A 25,898-nucleotide genomic window follows, 5' to 3' on the forward strand; every position below is an offset into this window, starting at 1 on the left:
AATTGTATATATTCTATTTTAAACTAGAATTTCTGCATTTCAGAAAAATGCTATGGAGCTTGTAAGTAAATCCTGAGAGTGAAGTTTCTCAGAAAAAAATAAGAACAAGAAAATGTGCTTTCTTTACCTTTTAGTTTTACATTCAAATATTATCGCAAGAATCATATTGGAGCAGCCAGGCTATGGGGTCACATCTGCTCCTGATGTTGGAAGTGATATCACTGGTCCGTGTCAACCAATAGCTTAAAAGAGTCTGAGGCACTAACATCTCTAGAAATCTGACATTTTCTAAAACTGTGACAAAACACTGCCACTGTGGGCCGCACGTGAAGATTTACCTCACTGTGGCTTTCAGATTTGTGGAGCTCACCCGCCGAGATAATTTTTTCCAGCCATTGAGCTTTTCTTTTTGTGTAACATAAATCTTTTTACACAGCAGTGTTTGCCACTCTTGACTGAGGAGTGAACGTTTCCTCTGCTAGCTGTTCATTTGGGGCTCCCTCCGCATCAGTGGAGTGCCGGGTGTTGCGGGAGAGAGAACACTAATGGTGTCGGCATCATAACCCCGGGGAGCTATATGATACTGTCACCGTGGGTGACGTGAGCAAAGTGCAACAGGCGTGGAGCAGGAGAGATCACTTCCAACTTGGGGATCAAATGTGACCCTGTAGCCTGGCTGATCAGAGTATCTGCTTGGCTGGCATCCCCTGGGAGCTTGCTGGAAATGCACTCTCAGGCCCGGCCCAGATGCATTTTCTCAGATCTCTAACCTAGTAACATGCATACTTAACTTTGAGAAGCACTAGCTTAGACTTTGCTGCTTACTTGGAATAGCTCTTCTCTCTATTGCTAATTTTCAACAGTGTGGATCAGCAGGGAAGTCAAATGTTTGGGCTTCTTTGGGATTTTCCTAGTTCGTGGATTCATGGGTTGATACAGAAGGCTCCTTAGCCAAGAAGCAGCAAGACTTGACCTTGAACACTTCTCCAAGGTCACACACCAGCCACTGATAGAACCCCCAGACCTAGGTCTGGGATTAACCCATTGTTTGCATTTGTATTCGTCGAAAAGTCGCAGAATACTGAACAGTTTTAACGGCAGTGTAGCAAAAAGTATGAGCCCTGGTCTCCTGTGAGTCTTTGTTTTGACCTCTTGCAAGTGTTTGAAATCAACCAAATCTTCCTTAAATATTTTCCACAGATCATTAGAAAGCGAAAATATGTAAGGATGCTTTGTAAACAGCATATTATATGCCTCCGTAGATGACTTCATAGTCATCCAGAGTGTGTTCTCAGAGTATTTAATGATGATGTCTCAAGCAAAATCCAAAATCTCTGTCAGCTTCTGTATGTCACATGACTGCCTTGCCATTTTGACACCTTAGTAACTAATAGGCTGAGGTTCCTTCTAACGTGCCTAGGCACTTTGTTCCCTTTGGTCGCCATCTTCTCGCCCTAATGTGCTCTTTTTATTTAATTATTTTAAAATTTACATTCAAGTTAGTTAACATGTAGTGTAATAATGATTTCAGGAATAAAATTTAGCGATTCATCACTTACATATAACACCCAGTGCTCATCCCAACAAATGCCCTCCTTAGTGCCCCTTGCCCATTCAGCCCTCCCCTCCCCCCAAACCCAACGCCCCTCCAGCAACCCTCGGTTTGTTCTTTGTATTTAAGAGTCTCTTACGGTTTGTATCCCTCTGTTTCTATATTATTTTTGCTTCCCTTCTCTTATGTTCATCTGTTTTGTATCCCAAATTCCACGTGAGTGAAGTCATACGATATTTGTCTTTCTCTGACTGACATAATACACTCTACCTCCATCCACGTTGTTGCAAATGGCAAGATTTTATTCTATTTGGTCGCCAAGTACTATTCCATTGTATATATGTAGCACCTCTTCTTTATCCATTCATCAGCCGATGGACATTTGTCGCCCTCATGTGCTCTCAAGCACCTTGAACACAACGTGGAATTATTTAACACTATTGCTTGTTTCACCTCAATCCTTCTGGAAGGGGAGGCATCGACTTTAGTCTTCAGGCAGAACACTTCATGTCTTCCTGTTATGTTTTAGGTAAACGATACCCATTTGAAGTCCCATCTCAATCTCATTGTATGCTTGCAAAAATAATGTTTCTGACATCTTGCGGTATTTTTCCTGCATCAAGTGTGAACTGAAATACGTATGTCCCACAGCGTTGACAAATCGGCTCCCGCAACTAAACCATGGTGTGCTTGAATTTTCAGTATTTCCTCACCATGGGTGACTTCTCATAACACGAATGCAAACCCCACTTAGGATGTGACCAGTTCACGTGGTAGAAAGAACAGTGGATTAACAGCAGCCCTGGGTTCTGGGAGTTCTGTCAGTGGTTAGCATGTGACTCTGGAGAGGTGTTCAAAGTCTTGCTGCCTTGTTGGCTCAGGAAACTTCTGTAGAGCATTTTGAGTCCTGGCCTCTGAATTCACCCAACTTCCCTCCATCCCCATCCCAAAGTATAGCTACATTGAAACTCTTGCTTTATTCGGACCTGTCCTCTGAGTTCATCTTTGCCTCTGAACCTCTCCTTGGCTACCTTTTCACCTGTTGGTGTTTTCCTTGCATGATCTTTCTCCTTGTTTATTTTCTCTTCTTGAAAGAGAAAGCGTTGTTTTTTTTTTTTTTTCTAATCACCTTTATCCTCACATTTTGGTCTTCTAATCTCACCACGATGTTGTTTCCTACAGGAAACCCCAAGGCCTAAAGCTACTGCTTATCCTTCTTTTTATAAAGTGCTCTTTTCATCTCAACTCATCTCAACTCTTTTCATCTCAACTGTTGTAATCGATTCCTGGCAAAATTCTTTCCTTCATCTTCTCCCACGTGGGATTCATCCTCATCCTTTAAGGCAAATGACTAATGTCATCTTCTCCAGGAACTGTCCCCATGACCTTCCAGACTGACTAACAATTTTTCCATTGTGTACTCAAAGTACTTCTTTTCTTGTCTGTGTTACAGCAACTGATTACATTGAATCATAGCTATTTTATTATTCATTCGTCCATCTGTCCACCCATTGAAAAGAAAGCAGATTCCCTGCCTTCAAGTTTACAGTTTGATTGGGAAAAATTAAAGACAAAAACTAAAACTAAAAACTAAAAAATTTTAATTAGTCACACACAATTTTGCCTCAATACACTTTTATTTGCTCAACTTTTTAAGGATAAAGAATCTATTTTATTCACCAGTGTATCCCTAGTACATGATGTTACTAGAAAAAAATTTATTTTGCATTGCCTACCAATGTTTGCATTTAGAATAAGTAATGTAGTTAGTAACTCATTGTAAAGGAATTTCTATTTAATGTCAGTACTCTTTAACTATTTTTATATAGTGCCCACAACTTCTTTGGTTCCAAATTCTTAGATTCTTTCCCTCATTCTGTCCCTTTAAAGTCAAGACTGTTTAGCTAGCAAAACTCTCCCTGGCTCCTTAACTACAAACCAGCCTCCTCTGGCTGGCTTCGAATTCATTTCTCAGTCATATTTCTATCGTCAATAAGTGTCTTCCTCTACAAATATATTTTATCAAAGTATCAGACGGAAAAGTGAGGTGACTTTAATTCTGTTACTTCTCCTTTGGTCTCATTTGGTCATTTGCAGTCAGGAAGAGAAACCAGGACTGGAATAGAAATTCACATTTCTGTATTTGTATGAAGGATCAGCCAAATGAGTCCTCGGACAAGAGTGGCCTCTTGCCACAAGGTCAGAAAGTAAAGCCACCCCTGGACATGTAATCACTTAGAAGGAATCCAAGGCTGGGGCAGCCAGGTACAGAACAGTGTAGATAAGGAAGAATGTCCTGAGCTTGGGGTTTTTAAAAAGACCCTCACCCTGGTTCTCCGCCTGAGGCACAGGAGCACATTCTTATCAGTGGGGGAGGCACTTTGGAGATGTTTCTCAAAGGTGGGGTGAGAAATGCATTCTAGGGACTTGTTTCCAACTCAGGGTCAGGGGAGTGGGCCTATGTGAGGAAGTGATTGCAATATGTCTGTGAGGTCACACTCTCCACCACCTTTCCTGTGTGGGGGTCCCAGAGGAGACTCCGTTCTGCTAGGTCAACCCAATGAGAACAGAGAGAATTTAGACTCCAGAGCCCTCAGGGTGTTTGTGGTCATGGCTCCAGAGCCTCTGAGGACCCTGTGTCCTTGTAGATGGAAGCTAACACAAAGCCTTCAGTCTCTCCTGCAGGATCGCTAAGCTCTGGGTTCCTTCAAGTAAGGACCGGCGGGTTCATTCTGCCATGATCATTTTTCTTAACGTTTTACTTTATTTGTTTTGAGACACAGAGCATGAGCAGGGGAGGGGCAGAGAGAGGGAGGGAGACACAGAATCCGAAGCAGGCTCCAGGCTCTGAGCTGTCTGCACAGAGCCCGACGTGGGGCTTGAACCCACAAGCCGTGAGATCGTGACCTGAGCCGAAGAGGGAGGCTCAACCGACTGAGCCACCCAGGCTCCCCTGCCATGATCATTTTTAAAGAAACTTGGCTTCCCGACACGGCACACTTCCTGATTTCCTCTTAGTTCTTCGTATCTTCTTAGTTCTCATTGACAGTTCACCCTCAACATCCCAGACTCTAAACACTGGGTCTCCCCAGGTGTGTCCTTGATCTTTTTTGCAGTTGATCCTTTGGTGATCTCATTCAGGCTTTTAATATATTTACACACAAATAAACCCTTTCTCCCTAAACTTCACACTCCAACTGTGTAGTCAACATCTCCAAATGGATCCCTAATGTGTATCTCAAACTCAATAATCCCAGACCGAAGTCATGATCTTCTATAAATTGGACACACCCGCAGCCCTCCCCGTATCAGTACGTGGGAGGCACAAGAGCCCTGGAGCCATCCTTGACTTTTCCCTTCACACTCTAAATGCAATCTCTCTGAACATTTTTATGTGTTGAATTTCAAGATAAACCCACAGTTTGACCCTTTCTCCCCACCCCCACTGCTCTCTCCAGGCTCCCAAACCATCACTGTTCACTTGAGTTACTAAAATAACCTCCTCACCGGTTTTCTTCCCTCTGCCATTAGCAACTTGCAGTTCACTCCACAAGGCAGCCAGAATGATCTTGTTAAGGGGAAACTCAGACCATGTCACCTCTCTTCTCAAAACCTTCCAATGGTTTTCCCTTTTCTGAAAGAAAAGAAAAAAATTATTACTCTGACCTGGTCTCTCTGACCTCTCCATTGTCTCTTGTATACACATGCCGTTCCCTGGATCAGACTTGCTGATGCCTCAGGCTTTTACGTGCTGTTCTCATTGCCTAGAATGCTGTTCCTTGCATTGTTGCAAGTCTCTGTCCCTCTCTTGCTTCAGCTCTTTACTCAAATGCTTCCTCGTCAGCAAGGCCTTCCCTGATCTCAGCCTTTAAAATGCCAAGCCCTCATTTCTCAGCTTTCTCTATTCTCTTTCCCTGTTTTATTTTGGGTGGGCAAAAAAAAGAAAAAACACCTTTTCACATGTGGTACAACTACTTACTACCTTGTTTCTAATCTGTCTTTTTTCAAGGCATCGTTAAGTTTCCTGAAAGCAGGAATTGTAATCTTTTATTTCATTGATAATATCCCCAAATCTAGAAAGGTGCCTGACGCTCGCATAAGGAGCTAATGAAAAACTTTGCCTAAATGTGTTCCAAGTGCTATAGAAAGCAATGGAATAAGACAAGAGCTCACAGTTTTTGAAATAGCCTGCGGGTCATGAAAACACAGTGTGATAGTTCCTATAGAATAGATTTATGTAAGGGAGCACGCTGGAATGAGCAACTAATCCTGGTGGGGTTTGTCCCGGGTTGGAAGGTTGAGAGGGTGTCTGCCCAGGCAACTCCAGTGGGCAGAGAGAGGGCACTCTGTAAAGATGAGTTAAATTCGACTGAATGGCAAAGTCTTCGATCAGCCTGGTTCTTGGCCTGCTGTGGGTTTGGGTGGCTGGGGGGTCAAAGGAAAAGGAATGGAAAAGAACAGAGGTTGTCCCTTGAGCGTATATGGAGGCCAGTTTCCTCTGTTACTTCAAACTCACTTCTATTTGCCCATCCTGAACAAGATCGCCCCATATTTTTAAAAGCAATGAAAAAATCATGTATCCGAAGAAAGATTATACTGTAAGATCCAGATGTCTTTATTTTTTTTTTATTTTTGTGCTTAATGAGTTAAGCTTTGATAATCAGTTTATTTCTACATCTAAAAGCAAGGGATGATTTCTTAACAACACTGTAGACCAAGCCTGCAAATAGGTTTTTAACCTCATGATATCTATTAATCATGGAAACATCCCTATAAGTACTGATTTACAAGATGGCTCCCCGAAGCCCAGCCAACCAATGTGTGGGTCAAATGGTAAAATGATTATCCTGAGCCCTCGCGTCCCCTGAAGCACTACTGTCCAACTGGTCTGGATGAGCGAACTGTGGCTCGGAACTGGGTTCCCGGTTGCTTTGGTGTTCTCAGAGAAGCAGTTTTGTAATACTCTGAATGAGGTTATGAATTACAAAAACAAGATTACAAGATGGAGTATTAAATTCGAATGGAGTCGCTGATAAGACTGTCACTCACTCCTGCCCCCGCTGGTGAGTGGAACTGTGGGGGCATCTTATGAGTGGCCCAGGGGGTCAGCCAGCCTGCTAGCTTGGGAGGCAGGAGAACCGTGTGGTGACCAGGCCTGTCTGCATGGGGGCAGTCTGGGGAAGTAAGTGGCTCCTCAGAAGCTCTGGTGGTAGATAGCAAGGAAGGCACAGGCACATGTAGAAGGGGCTGGGTCACAGGAAGTGAGGTGTGGGACTTACAGCTTCATTGGTGGTGGCATGTTTGTAAAGCAGGGACAGCCTTTCTGAGTAAGTTAGTTCTGATTCAATAGGATGCTTGGCTGCTGAAACAGTTTGCAGATTTGTGTGTGTACCTACATATACCTTCACATACACACACACAGTGACATTACACATATGTTTATATACAGGTCATTATACCAATATATTAAAGTAGGTGATAGCTACTAACTCAGGACTCACTTTGCTGTTTTAACCCTGGTGCTTCCTTTTAAATGTTACTCCAGAACAGCAGCCTAGTTCTGTGAAATGACTCATAATATGTCCTCATGAAGCTGGGAAGGATAAATGGGAACATTCGATGTATCAGACAGTTCATTCTCATAGCACAGACCTTGTGCATATCTGTAGGTTTCTAGTATGTCAGTTCAGAGGACTAAGAAAGGAACCTAGATATATGGACCGAATATCTGCATTCAGGTAAATGTCAGGAAATAAAATTGGCATTTATGATAGCAGTCGTGAAACAGCCATGTGCTCTTAAAAAGTCATTTGTCCTAGTAGTTACTCACATTATTTGATGAAGTTCTCTCTTTGTATCTGTATTTGTGCCTGTTTGTTTCGTTTTCTCTCAGTGGGTATATCTTTGCCTCCTAGAGATGTGGCTGTGTCTCCCAGTCTTTCCCACTCTAGACTGCTCTCAGTATCTGTATTTCTGTTCATCTTTGACAATCGAGTTGCTCCCCTCCCCCACCCCATGCTTGGTTTCCTTCCTTCCCCCTCCCAACCTTCCTGACTTCCTTGTGATCTCTTCTAGCTCATTCTCTCTTTCCCTCTCTCTCACCTCTCCTTCTTTTCATAGTATCTGTCCTTGTGCAAATCTCTTTTCTACACGTCCACGCTAGATCCACCCTACTTGAACTTGAGAGGAACATTCTTTTGAACACCGAAAAATGTCTATAATGGAAACCACAGTGGGAGTTGCCAGAAAAAAAATCAGCGACTAGTGAAAGGGTCAACTTTGATAAACTCTGTTCTAGATGACAAAAATAACATGACTCCCTTTTTTACTACAAAATAGTACAAATATAAATAATACCTGGTAAAACTATTCACATATAAATTTCATCCAGGAGTAGCGAATTCATTACATTGCAAAGAAAAGCAGCCACTATATTAGCTTTTAATATGCAAGACATGGTTATAATTATCCATAGTATGTGAAAATATTTGATTCTGACATCAAATTTCTAAACATATATTAAGCTTTATTCTCTCAATAACCATTCAAAACCTACTCCGTAGAGAGAATTCATATATGCACATCTTGGGAAAAAGAAAATAAAGTGTTCATACTAGAGAACAGAAGGAAACCTATACTTTATTCATTATAATACTAATTAGACCTTTGTGTTTCCTGATCTTCATTTAGAGCTCTACTAAATTAACTTGATATTACTTACGTGGCTCTGATTTGAGTGTTTCTGGGAGTGATTGACCCACAGAAACAAAGAAGCTTCAAACCCCATCACTAGTTAATGGTTTTTACTTTGTAAATAAATGAGATCATTTTCATTAATAAGGCTATGCCTGCATCACAAACATGTAGGAACTTGATATTCAAGAGATTTGGGCATGGTGTACAATAGAGATAAGTTTTGATAAAGTTGTCCACAGTAAACTTTTTTTTTCTCCTCTGAGTTGTCTGGCTAATTCACATGATCTTGAATTTTTTTACATAGTCATGTGTTAAATATTAATTACCTTTGTTATTTTTGTTCAAAAGTAATTTTTTTTTTTTTGAGAGAGAGAGAGAGAGAGAGGAAGCTCAAGTGAGGGAGGGGGCAGAAGGACAGAGAGAGAATCTCAAGCAGGCTGCACAGCATGGAGCCTGATGCAGGGCTCGATCCCATGACCTGGGGATCACGACCTGAGCTGAAATCAAGAATTAGACACTCAACCAATTGAACCACCCAGGCACCCCATTTTTGTTCAAAAGTAATTTAAATTATTTTTTTTACATTTATTTATCTTTGAGAGACAGAGAGAGAGAGACAGAGCACAAGTGGGGGAGGGGCAGAGACAGAGGGAGACACAGAATCTGAAGCAGGCTCCAGGCTCTGAGCTGGCAGCACAGAGCCCGATGTGGGGCTTGAACTCACAAACTGTCACTTTCTCCTTTCTGACGTTCTGTTCAAAAATGAGAGCTGAAGTGGAATTTTGGCAGGGTCTACGTTCTGTTCAGCACCCTCCATTAAAACCTGAAGTTCTTGTTCTGATTATTAAATAACTGCAATTTACTTTGAGCCCTAAGTTTTATGACAAAGTTAACTGGTTTTTTTCTTTCCTTAGAAGCATGCATGGAAGGGTTGTTTCTCTTCCAGCTGCAGAGAGCACTTGCCCGGTGCCTAAATGATCAAAGCAGACACTTCATTACCTCTAGGAAGCCCAGGCCCCATGTATATATATATATATATATATATATATATATATATAACGTCTAAACACGTATAAGTAAAGTATGAATAAGGTTTAAAGTCAGGGAGAAGACGTACAGGGTGTCAGTCCTTGCGAGACATGCACCAAACAAAATAAAATGGGATATTGATTAAATGGCCAGATGATTGAAGCTTTTCTACAGACTTCACGGGGGTGATTTGAAAATAGTATGAAGATACTTGTATTTAAGATTTCTTTTTCTTTCAAGTTTGAAGTTTGGGGCTTAAAAACCATGTCCCCCAGGGAAGATCCAAGCCAGCATGGCTGGTTCCTCCCAGGAAGCAGGGCTCCCTGACATCCCAGTGTCTTGTTGGCCGAGCTTAGGCAAGTGGGAGGGGTCGGAGGTGGAGCAAAGGCACGGCCCAACCCCCCACGTCAGTGGCACCTAAGCCTTCCTGTTTAAATTTAACCATTTTTGAAAGCATTTTCTGCTAACAAGATTTCTTCTAGTAGCAAAATTGCTATATAAAATTTTATAAAACATGATGCTAGGGAAATTAAAGGAGAGTACATTTTATTTTCCTCTAAAACTAGGTATTTGTGAATATGCCAAAGAAATGAATGTATATGGTCTTATATACTAACATAAGATACACAAATACTGTATTTTTATCCCCATTATCATGGAATTTCACAGCTCTCATTATTTTAACTTATTTTATTTTATTTTATTTTATTTTATTTTATTTTATTTTATTGGCTAGGAATAGAAGTTTCAAATAAAAGAATTCAGATTGTTGGGGCGCCTGGGTGGCGCAGTCGGTTAAGCGTCCGACTTCAGCCAGGTCACGATCTCACGGTCCGTGAGTTAGAGCCCCGCGTCGGGCTCTGGGCTGATAGCTCAGAGCCTGGAGCCTGTTTCCGATTCTGTGTCTCCCTCTCTCTCTGCCTCTCCCCCGTTCATGCTCTGCCTCTCTCTGTCCCAAAAATAAATAAACGTTGAAAAAAAAAAAAATTAAAAAAAAAAAAAGAATTCAGATTGTTGACTCATTAGTTACAATAAAAAGAGTCACTTTGAACTCAATTCTACAAATGCATTAACTTGAATTGTCACAATGCTATTCTTATTCAACCACATTTAATTTTTTTTAGCAGATATAATCTATAATAAAATACTTATAGATCAATTAAGATGATGCAATAATCTTAAAGTGTTTGTTTTTTTTTAAGTAGGGCTTATTTTAAATATCTTCTCCTCAGAAAAACTATTCTGAGGGGCGCCTGGGTGGCTCCAGTCGGTTAAGCGACCAACTTTGGCTCAGGTCATGATCTCGCGGTTTATGATTTCAAGCCCCGCATCGGGCTCTGTGCTGACAGCTCGGAGCCTGGAGCCTGCTTCCGATTCTGTGTCTCCCTCTCTCTCTGCCCCTCCCCACCTCGCACTCTGTCTCTGTCTCTCCCAAAGGTAAAAAAACGTTAAAAAAGAAAAAAATATATACTATTTTGATAAGACAAACATTAACGAACTATGTGAATTTCATTTTTGTATTTCTTTAGGATTAAAATAAGATCCCTACATTCCATTTTTCTTAATATTTTTAGTTCTATACTGATATACAAAATATAAAACCACATATATTTTTTATTTTATGTACTTATAAAAGTATTTTGAAGTATTAATAAATTAAAAAATGTTTTCATGTTTATTTATTTTTGAGAGAGAGAGACAGAGAGACAGAGTGTGAGTGGGGGAGGGGCAGAGTGAGAGGGAGGCACAGAATCCGAAGCAGGCTCCAGGCTCTGAGCTGTCAGCACAGAGCCCGACTTAGGGCTTGAACCCACGAACGGTTAAGATCATGACCTGAACTGAAGTCCGATGCTCAACCAACTGAGCCACCCAGGCACCCCGAAGTATTAATAATTTAAAATAACAGTCTGGCTTTGATGAAGCTAGATTTCCCAGCAAACAACGACGAATCTCTTTCTTTACTTTAATTCTTTCTGAATTCTTTCGGTACCCTCATCCTGAAATGCACAAACTGATCATCTCTTGCTGTCTTCAATTTTCTGATTTTATCTTACTATATCCAATTTCTTTTGGGAGAAATCTGTATAACCCATCACATTATGTTTCTGAAAAGATGAATGAACTATTTATATATTGCATGGCTAAGCTGTTGCTGTACGTTAACTAAATTGTTTAGTCAATCTATAGGCAATTAAAAGAAATTTGGTGGTGCACACATTATTTACCTGAGGTATGTCATTTGCCTGTGGCTATAAATTGCAGGAAATGTATATTTTATGTTATACCATATTCCAAAGTTTGGTGTATTGTGTTTTACTGAACGGTTGAATAGTTCTTTCTATAAAATTCTTGGGTTCATGTGAGGATTTAATTATTTGTAAAAAGGCATGATTGTTGTGCATTCTTGGAGAGCAGAGTTTGGAACTGATTGGTTCATGACATCATGGTCGCTTGGTCAGTCTTCACGGGGACCGACTAGGATTTCTTGACTTGCCTGCTACTGTCAGCTTACCTCCCGTCTCTTTCTGCCATGTTGCAAAAGCACATCCTCAGTGGTGAAGGGAACTAGAAGCAAAAGTTCACAGAGGTCAGTGAACTTCAGTGCAAGAAGGTGGGCTAGCCACGTCGCGCGCACATTCAGCGAGTAGCTTTTTGGTGCGTCTCCTGGAGGAAGGCAGTTCCCTCGATTCGTGTTTGAACTGCTGTCATTTTTATATGCTTCCATCTGGGTGGAGTTGAAGTGTTCACCAGCACGGAGAAGCGACAGGAGGTCTTTAGGGAGATTCAAGAGTAGGTTTTTATTACTATTATTGTTGCAGTGTGGCTTTGAATGGCTTGACTATTTTATGAAAAAAACTGTTGTGGATGTTAGAAAATTAATCTATCATTCGTAAAACTTAATCTCAATTAAATGAGCCAAAAGGCATCTATTAGCTCTGGCCTTATGGGGAAAAACCTTCCTCCCTCTTGTAAACCTGATATTATCAAATAACCTTGCCCATGGAATCAGTGTTCCATGACGGCAAACCAACCATCGGTAAATAGCAACAGCTTAGATGCTGAATTTATGACATGAGTAGTAGGAGAAGCTTAAATTATAGGTTTACTGTTGGGCACACTCTAGCCTGACATAGCTCCGTAAACATGAGCATGGCCACAAGTTTCCAAGACAGAGCTGAGAGCCGGCTCATGAATTGCAGACACTGTCCTCAAAGAACGAACAATATCGCTATAGTCTTCCTTGTAGATTTGCCATTTACAGTAGCCTTTAGGTTCTGTTGGGAGTCACGAGACCCATTTCAAATAAAGACGGGATTTTCACTTTCCCACAGGGTCCTATCTCCTGAGTTGCTAAAAATGCAGTCAAGTAGCTATTGTCGACTATGGGTATCCATACCTCAGAGTGTTGGGGTGCAGAGTTTCAGGAAAGAAAGTGACGCTTCTTAAATTAAAAAAGAAAAAACCTGCAGAGAAAATATAACATTGCATCAGATGTAGCATCATGTCCGGGCTAAAAATTCCTGCACATTTGCCTATATTCTTACCAGCAGTGATTTAGGCATTTAGGGTAATCCATTCACTTTGTGAAAAATACAGTGGAAAAATATTAAAGACCCAATTTTCTAGTACATAACATTAAGATTCCATTTTCTTTCTTGCTTTTTTTTTTGTTCTTTTTAGTGAGGTTCTTAGACTTCAATAGGTAGTGTTTTAGATCACTAAAAGGAAGTTTGTCTGTCGAAACACAGGGACAGGCGAGTCGATCGTGTCTACCTCTTCTCTGAGCTACTGTCTCATATATTTGCTGTGTCACTCATTTCAAACACAATTATAAATTCCCTCCTGTCAGTTATTTTTGTCTCATGTGTTTCCTTTCTCCCCCGAGTTAGATTATGAGTTCTTAACGGAGATCATGTTTCACACTTTTGCATATTTTATTCTGCTGAGCTAATAACAAGCTCCTTGAAAAAGTCACTGAAATATGCCAATTTTTTCAAATTTTAAAATTAAATATATAACGAGACTCACCACGAATGGCTATCCCAATGGAGTGATGTGAAAAACATATGTCAAAACAATACGCTATGTTGTCAAAGAAACTAACATGGTTTTTACTATCAGTCTTCCAAGTAAAAAGCATCAATGTTTCTTGGTTTTCTAAGTGAGTAATAATGAATTGTGCCTTCATCTTCTTGCCTCGAACGGAGCCAAGAACAAAGCTACATACTGCAGCCAAGATCATAAATTCTCTCAGAACAAGAATTGCAAGAGAGACCGTATCCAGTTCTGTAGGTCAGGGGTGAGCTGCACACCTACCAGGGCTTTCAGCCTAGCAGGTACCTGCCTGCAGCCCCCAGGACTAATTTCATCAGTCCTTACCCAGCATTAGACCCCCTGAGAAGCAGACCGAGACATGAATGTGCCACACAATGTTTTGTGTTTGTTTTCGGTGGGCGGGGAGGCATGTTCTTGGGAACAGCACCCGTCAGAAGAAAGGGCGGCAGGATTGCACATGGGGAGATGAATTGCAGTGCGGTTGCAACAGAAGCCTCGGCCATTTCTACTGAGAGCTCTGAGATTGCTCTTCAGAGTTTGTCCTTCCTTAAGGCCAGGGAGAATGCGGGCTGCCCCTGTGGGGATGTGTTTGGAGTTCCAAGTTCTCTCAAGGCAATTCTCTTGGATTCAGCTAAGAGCCATTAGAGTCCAGCACTCTCTTGGAGCGAGGGTAAGGGCATATCATGGCAACCACTACAGTCTACGTGTCACACTTCGGATCCACCTGCTTCACATATCAAGCTTAATTTCTATTTACTCGTCTAGTCATTCCCTACATCCTTGTCAAGTACGTCTGCTTATCTAGATGGCTTACTTGGTGGCCTGACTCAGACCTTCCTCCTTAAGGGATCTGAGCCCCTGGTCAGCGTAACATTCAGATTCTCTGTGTGCTGCACATGTTGATTTGTGGCCGGTTCGGCTAGGAAAAACCAGGAGACACCTCGGTGGATCACTTGGGTGCTAAATGTATTCTTCTCTGTCCTGAAAATGTAACAGCCACCTCACTTCTCCCAATGATCAGGGTCAGTTACTCTTTCCAGGATGATGACTCTTCTTTGCCTGCTGATATCCCAGTGCAAGAAGCCCAAGTGACTGAGAGGCATTTGGGGCTTAAAGTTTAACAGGACTTTTACTATGTTCCCTGATGTAAGCATTCTCCTTTTGGGGACCGAGATCATCAGACCCACAGAGTCTAGATTTGGGGTAAGGGATATATAAGTCCCTCAAGTTGGCCGCTGGAAGTCACGGTACACCGAACCACTCCTAATCTACCTCATAGCTCTTGGACCCATATATTCAAACTATCAAGGACATAACACTATGCAATAATCATTAAAACTGCATATTGCCAGGGGCACCTGTGTGGCTCAGTCAGTTAGGTGGCTGACTCTTGATTTCATGATCTGACCGTTTGTGAGTTTGAGCCCTGTGTTGGGCTCTGCACCGACAGTGCAGATTCTCTCTCTCCCGCTCTTGCTGCCCACCCCCCCAAAATAAATAAACAAACATTTTTAAAAAGTGCATATTTCCAGTTGACAGGCTTACCCTGGCCTGGTGCTCCCCCCTGGCCCTAAACCCAGTGGGTGTTGTACCGTGACCCAGTGCTTGTACGCAGTCCACACAGGGGACATCCCTTGAATGCCTGGCTTTGTGTGAGGGCTTGTGTTTCTCAGTGTCAAGAGGCTGAAACATTGTAGAGATAATTCTTGGCAGGCTACCATATTCAGGGCCCTGAACAGACAGGCAGACACTCCCTCAGTCTTCCTACAACCACCCCTTGAAGCCTGGGAGAGGTAGCTGTTCACCTAATACATAGAAATAAACACAGAGTCAAGCAAAATGAAGAAACAGAAGACTATGCTCCAAACAAAAGAACAAGATAATATCCCAGAAAAACAAAACAAACAAAGGCACAACACACACACACACACACACACACACACACACACACACACACAACCTTTAATGGAAGATAAGTAATTTACCTGATAAAGAATTCAAAGTAATGCTCATTAAGATGCTCACTAATCTTAGGAGAATAGATGAACACAGAGAGAACTTCAACAGAGTAATAGAAGCTATAAGAAAGAACCAAACTGAAGCCACAGACTGAAGAATACAATAACTGAACTGAAAAATACGCTAGAGGGGTTCAACAGCAGACTAGGTGAAACAGAAGAAAGGATCACCGACCTGGAAGACATGGCAGTGGAACTCACCCAAACAGAGCAACAAAGAGAAAAAAGAATTTTAAAAGGTGAAAATAAGGGACTTCTAGGACAACGTCTGTTAGAAAAGCATTCACTTATACGGCTATCAAAAGGAGAGAGAAAAAAGAACAGATAACTTATTTGAAGAAATAATGGCTGAAAACATCCCTAACCTGGGGAAGGAAACAGACAGATCCAGGAACTCCACAGAATTTCAAATAAGATGAATCCAGGGATCCACCTCAAGATACATCATAATTAAAGTGTCAAAGATTAAAGACAAAATCTTAAAACAGCAAGAGTAAAACAACTTGTTATGTACAAAGAAACCCATGAAACTATGAGCAGATTTTTCACCGGAAACTTTGTAGTCCAGGAAGAGGTATCATGATATGTTAGCAATGCTGAAAACAAAAACTTGCAACCAAGGGTATTATACTTGTAAGGTTATCATTCAAAATTGAACAAGAGATACAGTGTTTTCCAGACAAGTGAAAACCAAAGTAGTTCATCACCATTAAAGTTGCCATACAAGAAATGTTAAACGGACTTATTTAAGCTGAAAGAAAAGGTACTAATTAGTAACAAGAAAATGTATGGAAGTAAAAGCTCACTGGTAAAGGTAAATGTATAGTTAATTCAGTAATTACTTATAAAGCTACTATGAAAGTTAAAAGACAAGAGTGGTAAAAAAAAAAGTAACTATAAATGTAAAAATTAAGGAATAGACAAAATAAAAAGATGAAATGTGACATCAAAAATACAAAATGTGGGAGTGGGGAATAAAAATGTAGTTTTAGAATGTGTTCAAACTTAACTTGCTTTTGACTTAAAATAGACCAGTATATACAGGCTGATATATGCAAGCATCATGGTAACCACAAAGCAAAAACCTATAGTAGATAAACAAAAAATAATGAGACTGCAATCTAAAAATAACACCAAAGAAAGGAATCAAACCACAATGGAAGAAAGCAAGAGAAAAAGAAAGAAACAGACAGAAACTACAAAAACAGCCGGAAAACAATGAACAAAATGGCAGTAAGTACCTACCTATCTATAATTACTTTTAATATCAATGGATAAATACTCCAATCAAAAGACAAAGAGTGGCTGAATGGATAAAAAACAAGACCCATCTCTTCGCTGCGTACAAGAGACTTACCTCAGATGTAAGAAAACACCCAGACTGAAAGTGAAGTGTTGGAAAAAGATGTTTTATGCAGATGGAAACCAAGAAAAAAGAGTTGGGGTAGCTATACTTATTTCAGACAAAATAGACTTAAAAGCAAAGACTGTAATAAAAGATAAGCAGGGGATGCAGCAAGAAAATATAACATTTATAAATGTTTATACATCATGCATAGGAGCACCTAAATATGCAAAGCAAATATTAACAGACCTAAAAAGAAAAATCAATGACAATACAATAGTAGTAGGGGACTTTACCACTCTACTTACATCAATAGATAGGTCATCCAGACAGAAAATCAAGAAGGAAACACTGTCACATTAGACCAGACAGATTAAACAGAACATTCCATCCAACAGCAGCAGAATACACATTCTTATCAAGTGCACATGGAATATTCTTCAGGATTGATCGTATGTTAGGCCACAGAATAAGTCCACATAAATTTAAGAAGATGGAAATCATATCAAGCATCTTTTCAAACCACAATGGTGTGAAACTGAAAATCAATCACGGAAAATAAACTGGGAAGAATCACAAATATGTGGAGATTAAACAACATGCTACTAAATAACCAAAGGTTCAATGAAGAAATCAAAGGAGAAATAAAAAAATACCTAGACAAATGAAATCATTTGATCATACCAAAATATATGGGATGAAGCAAAGGCAGTTTTAAGATGGAAATTCATTGCAATCCAAGCCTACATCAAGAAACAAGAAAAATCTTAAATAAACAATCTAACTTTACACTCAAAATCTCAAATAAACTAACTTTACAGCAAAAGGAATGAGAAAAAGAGGAAACAAATGAAGCCCAAAGTTAAAGAAAAGAAGGAAGGAAATAATAAAGATCAGAGCAGAAATAAATGGAATAGACAGCAAAAAGACGATAGAAAATATCATTGAAACTAAGAGCTGGTTCTTTGAAAAGATAAACAAAATTAATAATCTCCTAGCTAGACTTAATAAGAAAAAAAGAGAGGGCTCAAATAAGTAATGTCAGAGGTGAAAGAAGGGAAGTTACAACTGATACCAAAGAAATACAAAGGATCGTACGTAAGAGACTGCTATGAACGATAATATGCCAACAAATGACAACCTAGAAGAAATGGATAAATTTTTAGAAACATAAAATCTTCCAAGACTGATTAATGAAGAAATAGAAAATTTGAATAGACCAATTTTCAGGGATATGGAAGCAGTAATCTAAACCTCCCAACAAAACAAAAGTCCAATCCCAGATGACTTCACTGGTGAATTCTACCAAATATTCAAAGAAGATTCAATAGTTATTTTTCCCAAATTTTTCAAAATGTTGAAGAGAAGGGAGTATTTCCAAACTCATTTCACAAGGTCAGCATCACCTGGCTACAAAAAAGCAGAAAAGAATGCACAAAAAAGAAAATTACAGGCAAATATCCATGATAAACACAGATGCAAAAATCCTCAACAAATATTAGCAAACTGAATTCAACAATACACGAAAAACATTGTGTACTGTGATCAAGTGGACTATATTTCTGGGATGCAAGGATGGCTTGTCATCCACAAATAAATCAATGTGACACACTATATTAGCAAAATGAGGGATAAAAAATGTTATGATCATTTCAATCAATGCATAAAAAGCATTGAAAAATTTTAACATCCATTAATGCTAAAAATGCTCAACAAAGCAGGTATAGGAGGAATGTACTTCAAACAATAAAGGCCATATATAACAAGTACACAAGTAACATCATACTCAATGGTGAAAAACTGAGAAATTTTCCTTTAAGATCAGGAACAGGGCAAGATGTCTACTCTCAACACTTTTATTTAATATAGTAGTGGAGGTCTTAGCCACAGCAATCAAACAAGAGAAATAAATAAAAAGCATCCAAATTGATAAGGAAGAAGTTAAACTGTCACTATTTTCAGATGACATGATACTATACATAGAAGACTTTTCTAAAGCCTTCACCAAAAAACTTAGAACTAATAAACAAATTCAGTGAAGTTGCAGGATACAAAATCAACATACAAAAATCTGTTGTGTTTTTATACGCTAACAACAAACTACCAGAAAGAAATTTAAAAAACATCCTTACAATTGTATTAAAAAGTATGTAGGAATAAATTTAACCAAGGAGGTGATACATCTGTACTCTAAAACTACAAGACATTGATGAAATAACTTGAGGAGGACACAAGTAAATGGAAAGATACCCCATGCTCATGAATTGAAAGAATTAGTATTGTTAAAATGTCCATATAACCCAAAGCACTCTACAGATTCAGAGTCATCCCTATCAAAATGCTAATGACATTTTTCCCACAGAAATAGAAAAAAAATCCCAAAATTTATATGAAACCACAAAAGATTCTGAATAGCCAAAGCAATCTTGATAAAGAAGAATAAAGTGGAGGCATCACACTCCCTGATTTCAAACTATATTACAATGCTGTGACAAAACAGTATGGTATTGGCATAAAAATAGAAACATTCATCAATGGGACAGAATGGAAAGGTCATAAATAACCCCCCCACACCCCCCCATATATATATATATATATATATATATATATATATATATATGGTGAGTTAATTTATGACAGAGGAGGCAATAATATGCCATGGAGACAGATCAGTCTCTTCAACACATAGCGTTGGGCAAACTGGACAGCCACATGCAAAAGAATGAAAGTGGACCACTATCTAATACCATACACACTAATTTAAAATGGATTAAAGATTTGGATATATGACCAGTACCCACAAAACTCCTAGAAGAAAACATAGGCAGTAAGATCCTTGGCATTTCTCTTGGTGATATTTTTTGGATCTGACTCCAAAGCCAATGGCACGAGAGCAAAATAAACAAATAGCACTACATCAAACTAAAAAGCTTCTGTACAGTGGAGGAAATCCTTAGGAAAACATAAAGGCAACATCTTCAATGGAAGAAGATATTTGCAAATCATATATCTGCTTAGGGATTAATATCCAAGATATATCGAGATCTACAACTCAATAACAACAACAAAACACAAACCATGTGATTAAAAATGGGCAGAGATCTGAATAGACATTTTTCCAAAGATATGTAGTTTGCCAACAGACATATGAAAATATGTTCAACATCACTCATCATCAGTAAAATAAAATCAGAATCACATTGAGATATCATCTTATACCCACCAGGATGGCTATTATCAAAAAGACACAAAATAACAAGGCTGGTGAGGATGTGGAGAAAAGTGAATGTTTGTGTACTGTTGTTGGGAATATAAATTCGTGGAGCCCCTATGGAAAACAGAAAGATTTCTCAAAAAAGAATAACTTAAAAAAAACTTGTCGTATATTCCAACAATTACACTTCTGGGTACTTATTTGAAGAAAACAAAAAAAATTATTTGAAAAGATATATGCACCTCTATATTCATTGCAACATTATTCACACTAGCTCAGATATGGAAACAAAGTGTCTGTCAGTGAATGAATGGATAAAGATGTCACACACACACACACACACACACACACACACACACTCACACACACACACACTGGAATACTCCGCCATAAAAAAGAATAAAATCTTGTATTTGTAACAACATGGATGGACTTTTAGGGTATTATGCTTAAGTGAAATAAGTCAGATGAAGAAAAACAAATGCCATATGATTTCATCTTGGCAGGGTATCACCTCCAAAGGTAGCATCTCAGCTATGCCTTCAAGAAGCCATTGTATCACTCCATCAGGCCAGCAATTTCTGCGATGTGTGGTAAGTGATAATAACATGTATCCAATTGTTTTGTTCCCATAGTCATCTTCCTAACAGGATCCTGTGGTCCAATGAGATGTATGAGAATTTCTTGTGTGGAACAAACATTCCGTAAGCCCTCAGAGAGTGGTGCTATGAGGCTCTGAAGGCGAGAAAAACAAGTCCATATCCAAAATATGTGTCAATTCCAGTCAAGTTAAATTGCTGCCCCTTCCAGAATGAAAAGGGCCCACTGGCTGGTTGGTCTTCTCAAAGGATGGTGTCATACTGGGCACGTGCCATTTATTTCTTTTGCTGACACACAGGACATTGCGCTGTGAGAGTAGCTAATTCAGTCTTGGTGGGAATCCATGTTTTCGGTATATTCAATGCCTCCTCCCCTGCCCCTGAGTCTACTCCATTAATGACTCCATTGCAACAGCATCTGAAAGCTAAAGAAAGAGCCTGGCTGATGTCTGACAAGGCCATTGTGTCTGGAAGGTGGTTTAATGCTCATTTCCTGGTATGTGCTATATGGTGGGTGTCATTGCACCAGACAAAGGCCGTCAAATTTCATCCTAACTTTCATAACTGCATTCACATGCCTTTTCCTCAGACCTTCTTGTCCCTGATTTTCCAGCTAAACCATTCATCTCTGTCCCTGCCTGACTAACTAAACTATTCACTTTGCCTATGGGCACCTATCTTTCCTTTCCTTGGCAACTTTTCTCTTCATGCAAAGTGGAGGGCCAGCTGCATCCCTGCCCTGTCCTGTAGCTCTGCCCACTGGGAAGTTTCTTCTCTCTGTCCTTTCAGAGCCACCCTTACATGGTGACCTGCAGCCTGTTTTCCAGTTGCCCTCAGATGCTGAGCCAACTCATTTATAAATCAAGTTCATCCTTTTTCTCCCTTTGTGCCTGATATTCAAGACCCCTATGTGTGGCTCATCTGTGGCTGCTGAGGGTGAGGTACTGCCACCATAGTGGTGGATGTTATGGAATCTGATCACTGATCTTGCTTGTTTCCTCTAGACTTGCCTCAGCCTAATGGTGGGCCTTCCATGACTTCTATGCCTGCTTGACATCATGACTTGGTAGATCTAACAGAAACTAGTTGACGATGGCCATCTCTGGCTTCAAGTTCAGGGATTCTATCTCTGCCAGTGCTGTTTTTTGAGAATTTCTAGTTCTTTGCTGCAATGTTGTGGCCCTCCTCCAGAGACCTGTGGATCTATCTTGTGATTCTTCCATTAGGTTGTGATTTTCTTATTTATTTGCAAGAAATCTTTATATATTCTGTATGTAAAGTTTTTTTTTTTTTAAGTAAAGATGAATTGCAAATACCTTCTCCCATTCAATGGATTGCTTTTTCTACTCTCTTCTTAGTCTTTTAAATCCATAATTCTTCTGGGATTGTTTGTTGTATATGATATAACGTAGAAGTCAAGACTTTTTTTTCAGATAGATAGCGAATTGACTCAGTGCCATTCACTGAGGAAACAACCCTTTTCTCAACAATACCTTTGTCAAAAATTGACCACATATGTGTGAACCTATTTCTGAACCCAGTGGATAGAATACCTGTTGTGCTACATTGGTCTATTTGTTTATGCTTGCACCACAACACCCTATGTCAAGTACTAGAGATTTATGATAAATTTTGACATTTAAAACTGTAAGTCTTTCAACTTTGTTGCTTTCTTCAAGATGGTGTATGTTGTTCTTAGTTCTTTTCATTTTCATAGAAATTTTACAATTAACTTGTTAATTTCTATTTTTTAAGTTTATTTATTTATTTAGAGAGATAACAATTGTGAGCAGGGGAGGGGCAGAGAGAGAGGGAGAGAGAATCCTAAGCAGGCTCAGTACTGTGAACACAGAGCTCCATGCGGGGCTCGATCTCACAAACCATGACATCATGACCTGAGCCGTGACCAAGAGTTGGATGTTTAACCCACTGGGCCACTCAGGTGCCCCTTAACTTGTTACTCTCTAAAAAAAAAAAAAATTACTCTTGGGACGTTGAGATTTCATTGAATCTAATAGATAATTTTGGGGAGAATTGAAATGTTCCAACACTGAGTTTTTAATTCCATGCACATCTTATATTTCTCTGTTTAGTTCTTTAGTTTTCTTTAAATGTTGTTTTGTGTAAGTTTTATGCATCTTTTTTTAGATTTATCCCTAAGTATTTTATATTTCTATGCATTATAAATGGTTTTATTTTTTAACTTTTTTTCTAATTAATTTTTTTTTTATTTGAGGGAGAGGTAGAGAGTGGGGGAGAAGGGAAGAGGGAGAAAGAATCTTAAGCAGGCTACACGCTCAGCACAGAGCCTGATGTGGGACTTGATCCCACGACCCTGGATCATGACCTGAGCTGAGACACTCAACCAACTGAGCCCCCAGACCCCCCTCTAATTTTTTATTGATGGTTTATAGAAGCTCAAATAATTTGTAATGACTTCATTAAATTTGCTTTCTTACTTTGATATTTTATCTGTAGATTCATTTGGATTTTCCTTAAATAAAAGGATGTCTCTGAAAATAATAATTTAATTTTTTTTCTTTTTCAATCATCATACTGTTGTTTTTTTTCTGAATCATCCTTAATTCAAATTTATACTCCTTGGTTCCTTTCCACAAGTCTGTGGTGTTCTTCCTAGTTAAAAGAAATCCACAGGAATACCTATTATGAATATTCCATAGAAATGGAACCTATAAATAATTTCCATAGGCTCAGGGATTCATAACTTTCACTGATTTTTGTATTCTATTTTTTGAGGGGAGTGCACTCAGAATAGATCTATTGCTGAAGCTGCATTTTTTAATTTGTTACATGTCTTCTTGTAACTTGCATTGAGAATTTATGACTGGAAAATAAGCTGGAAGACTGTAGAACCCACTGTTTATTGGACAGATTTTAGGAATTCACAGTTTTCTAATTTGTTGTACTCTTTTTTGAAATCTGAAAGATCAATGGATGTGACTTCTAAACATACTTCCAGCCCTGAGTCTATCATTAAAGTTATCTAATTGTTGTTTTTCTCAATCATTGTTTTGAATGAAATTTCAGCCATATGTTGTCATCAAAGGGAATGCCATTTCAAACTAGACTCTGAGTTTCTAAATGGAAGCATTTCTCAAATATGTAACCAAAAATTTCTCCCAAGTAAACATACAGATCTTTTAAAGATATTTTAATAAAGTCAAAACCACAGGTATGAAAATGTGGTGTTGAAAGGTATTTGGTGCATTGATAAAGTTCCCTCGAGGACTGTGGATGTTTAAAGCAACAGTTTGATTGAATAGAACAATAAATGCAGGGCTGAGTGTATTTTTTCTCTTTCTTTCTCATCTACTAGAAAAATATAGATAATAGAGCTCATTTATTTCCTTAACATTTCAGAGCTCCGCAGATGGGAAAACACAACCCAGTGGAAATTATTTCTGGCAACCTTGAGAAGATATGTTAGCATTTTGTGGCATTTCTTTCAGTGACATGTAAAGCATGGCTTTCCCTCACTGCAGTGTCACAGTGAAGTGTCACAATAAAGCCAAAATAGTGTGCCCTCAGGGAAAACTAGGGAAAGGGACCATTTTCCATGCACACACAAAGGGTAATATTTGTTATAAAGCCTTTCATTTTAGCTCCAAACGCTGCCTGGGCCATGGCTACTTTGCAATGGAGAAATGCACAGAATGTGAGATTTAAAGCAAATGTTATGTATAAATCTCGTGTAATTTATGTAAATATAAATAATATGTAAAAAATTAGAATGCATTTACGGACATACCGGCATGCATAAATCTACGCAGTATGCTAGGGAGAGAGTTTGCGATGCCGCATTGTGCCAGCATCAGTCTCATGTTGATGGAGTCCAAGGAGCACTGAGCAGGGAGTCAGAACAGTTCTATCTTAACCTATTTTAGTCAGTAACAGCACAGATGTTATCTTCTCTATCCACCACATATGTTATAGAAATTATTATCCCTATTCGAGGGATGAGGAATTTGATGTTCCAAAAAATACAATTATTTTTTCCAGGTTACACAGATAATATTCTTTAAGGGACTTCCTACACACTATCAAACACCATCATTTATTTTAAGCTGAATTTGTACTTTCAGTAAAACCTTACATAGCCCCTTCATCCTTGCACAGTTAGTATTTGGACCTAAACAGTGAACTTGAGTTTTATTACCATTAAATATCATATCATTAGGTTCACCCTACAACTCCAGACTATGGACACTTTGGGGATCTTAATTACATTTTGCAACATGATTTTCATTGCTGCAACTCAGTACTATCTCCAGATCTGACGAGCGTCCTACATACCTGCACCTAAATCATTGGGCAAAGCCCTGTGATAGCTTCCTTCCAGTTAGAGACGTGGCTGGTTGACTCAGGTATAACTTCACCCAGTTGCCAAATGCATATGGAAATTAGCAACTTCATTGTTTTAATCTGGCAACACATAGGAGAAAACATGAGCTTTGGGGTCCAGCAGCCTGGGATTCAAATATCAGCCACACCATTGACCAGATATGTGATTTTGAGAACGATACTTGTCTTTATAAGTCAATTTGGATAACAGTGTTAATGACACAAAGTTTGTAAGGATTGTCCAAGTAATAGATGGTCAGCCTCATTCATCAACCATCAACGCAAGAAATGACAGTTTCCTCATCAACCAGTTAGTAAACCAGCCCTGCCACCCAGGTCTTACTGATCAGTGTTTCCTGCCACTGACAAATCTTTGTTTTGATAAACTTTCTTGGCCTTTTCCCTGGCACAGATGGTATGCTTAAAGTGGTTTTTAGAATCCGCTTTCTTTCCCTGCTTTAATACCTGAATGACATTTGCCAGGAGCCTCTCTCATTTTCTATGCATCTTCTTGGTTTGAGATAATAGTTTAGTGGTCTGGTATATTTTCTGAGCATCTTTAATGGAAGTTCACTTGACTCAGGACACTTTAACTCATTTGGGGAAGTTCTTGAACTCTCCTCACATACCTAGGAAATGTACCCATTTTGATAAGTTTCTCTGTCCCCCTTCCTCCCCAGGTCAGTCTCCTTGACGAAGAAAACTCGTGTAAGGGTAGTTCTGCTTCTTTTTGCACATTCCCATTACCTCCCCACGTTGTAGACTTTTCCTTGAGAAACCAGCAGATTTAGGCCGTGTATGTTTCCACTTTCTGCAGTCTCCATATGAATGCTATATATCCACCACCATATAAAGGCAGGTTTTTGCTGCCATGGTCATCTGATTATATTCTCTCTTGTTCCATCTTCTGTTCAGGGTCGCTTTAAATTTGGGCTCATCAGAGAGATGTTGCAAAGGGAAATTAGTTTATTTGGGAAGGTCACTGTTCTCTTCTGGAGGATAATTTTCAATTATCCACTTTTTAATC

The 25,898-nt window shown here is 39.3% G+C and overlaps 1 protein-coding gene across 9 annotated transcripts in view; it reads left to right on the plus strand.

Moving 5' to 3' along the window:
- Positions 1-25,898, plus strand: part of ST18 (ST18 C2H2C-type zinc finger transcription factor) — a 144,148-nt gene that overhangs the window by 47,073 nt on the left and 71,177 nt on the right. For 6 of the 9 annotated variants that reach the window (XM_086695286.1, XM_086695287.1, XM_086695284.1 and 3 more), the window contains one exon: positions 20,417-20,503. The exons of the other annotated variants lie outside the window; for them this stretch is intronic. In XM_086695286.1, the coding sequence (XP_086551412.1) occupies positions 20,417-20,503 (87 nt within the window). The remainder of the gene's footprint in view (positions 1-20,416; positions 20,504-25,898) is intronic. 9 annotated transcript variants of the gene reach the window in all.

Source organism: Puma concolor, chromosome F2, assembly GCF_028749965.1.
Source record: "Puma concolor isolate L17-30 chromosome F2, mPumCon1.1.hap2, whole genome shotgun sequence".
In the NCBI taxonomy this organism is placed as follows: Eukaryota; Metazoa; Chordata; class Mammalia; order Carnivora; family Felidae; genus Puma; species Puma concolor.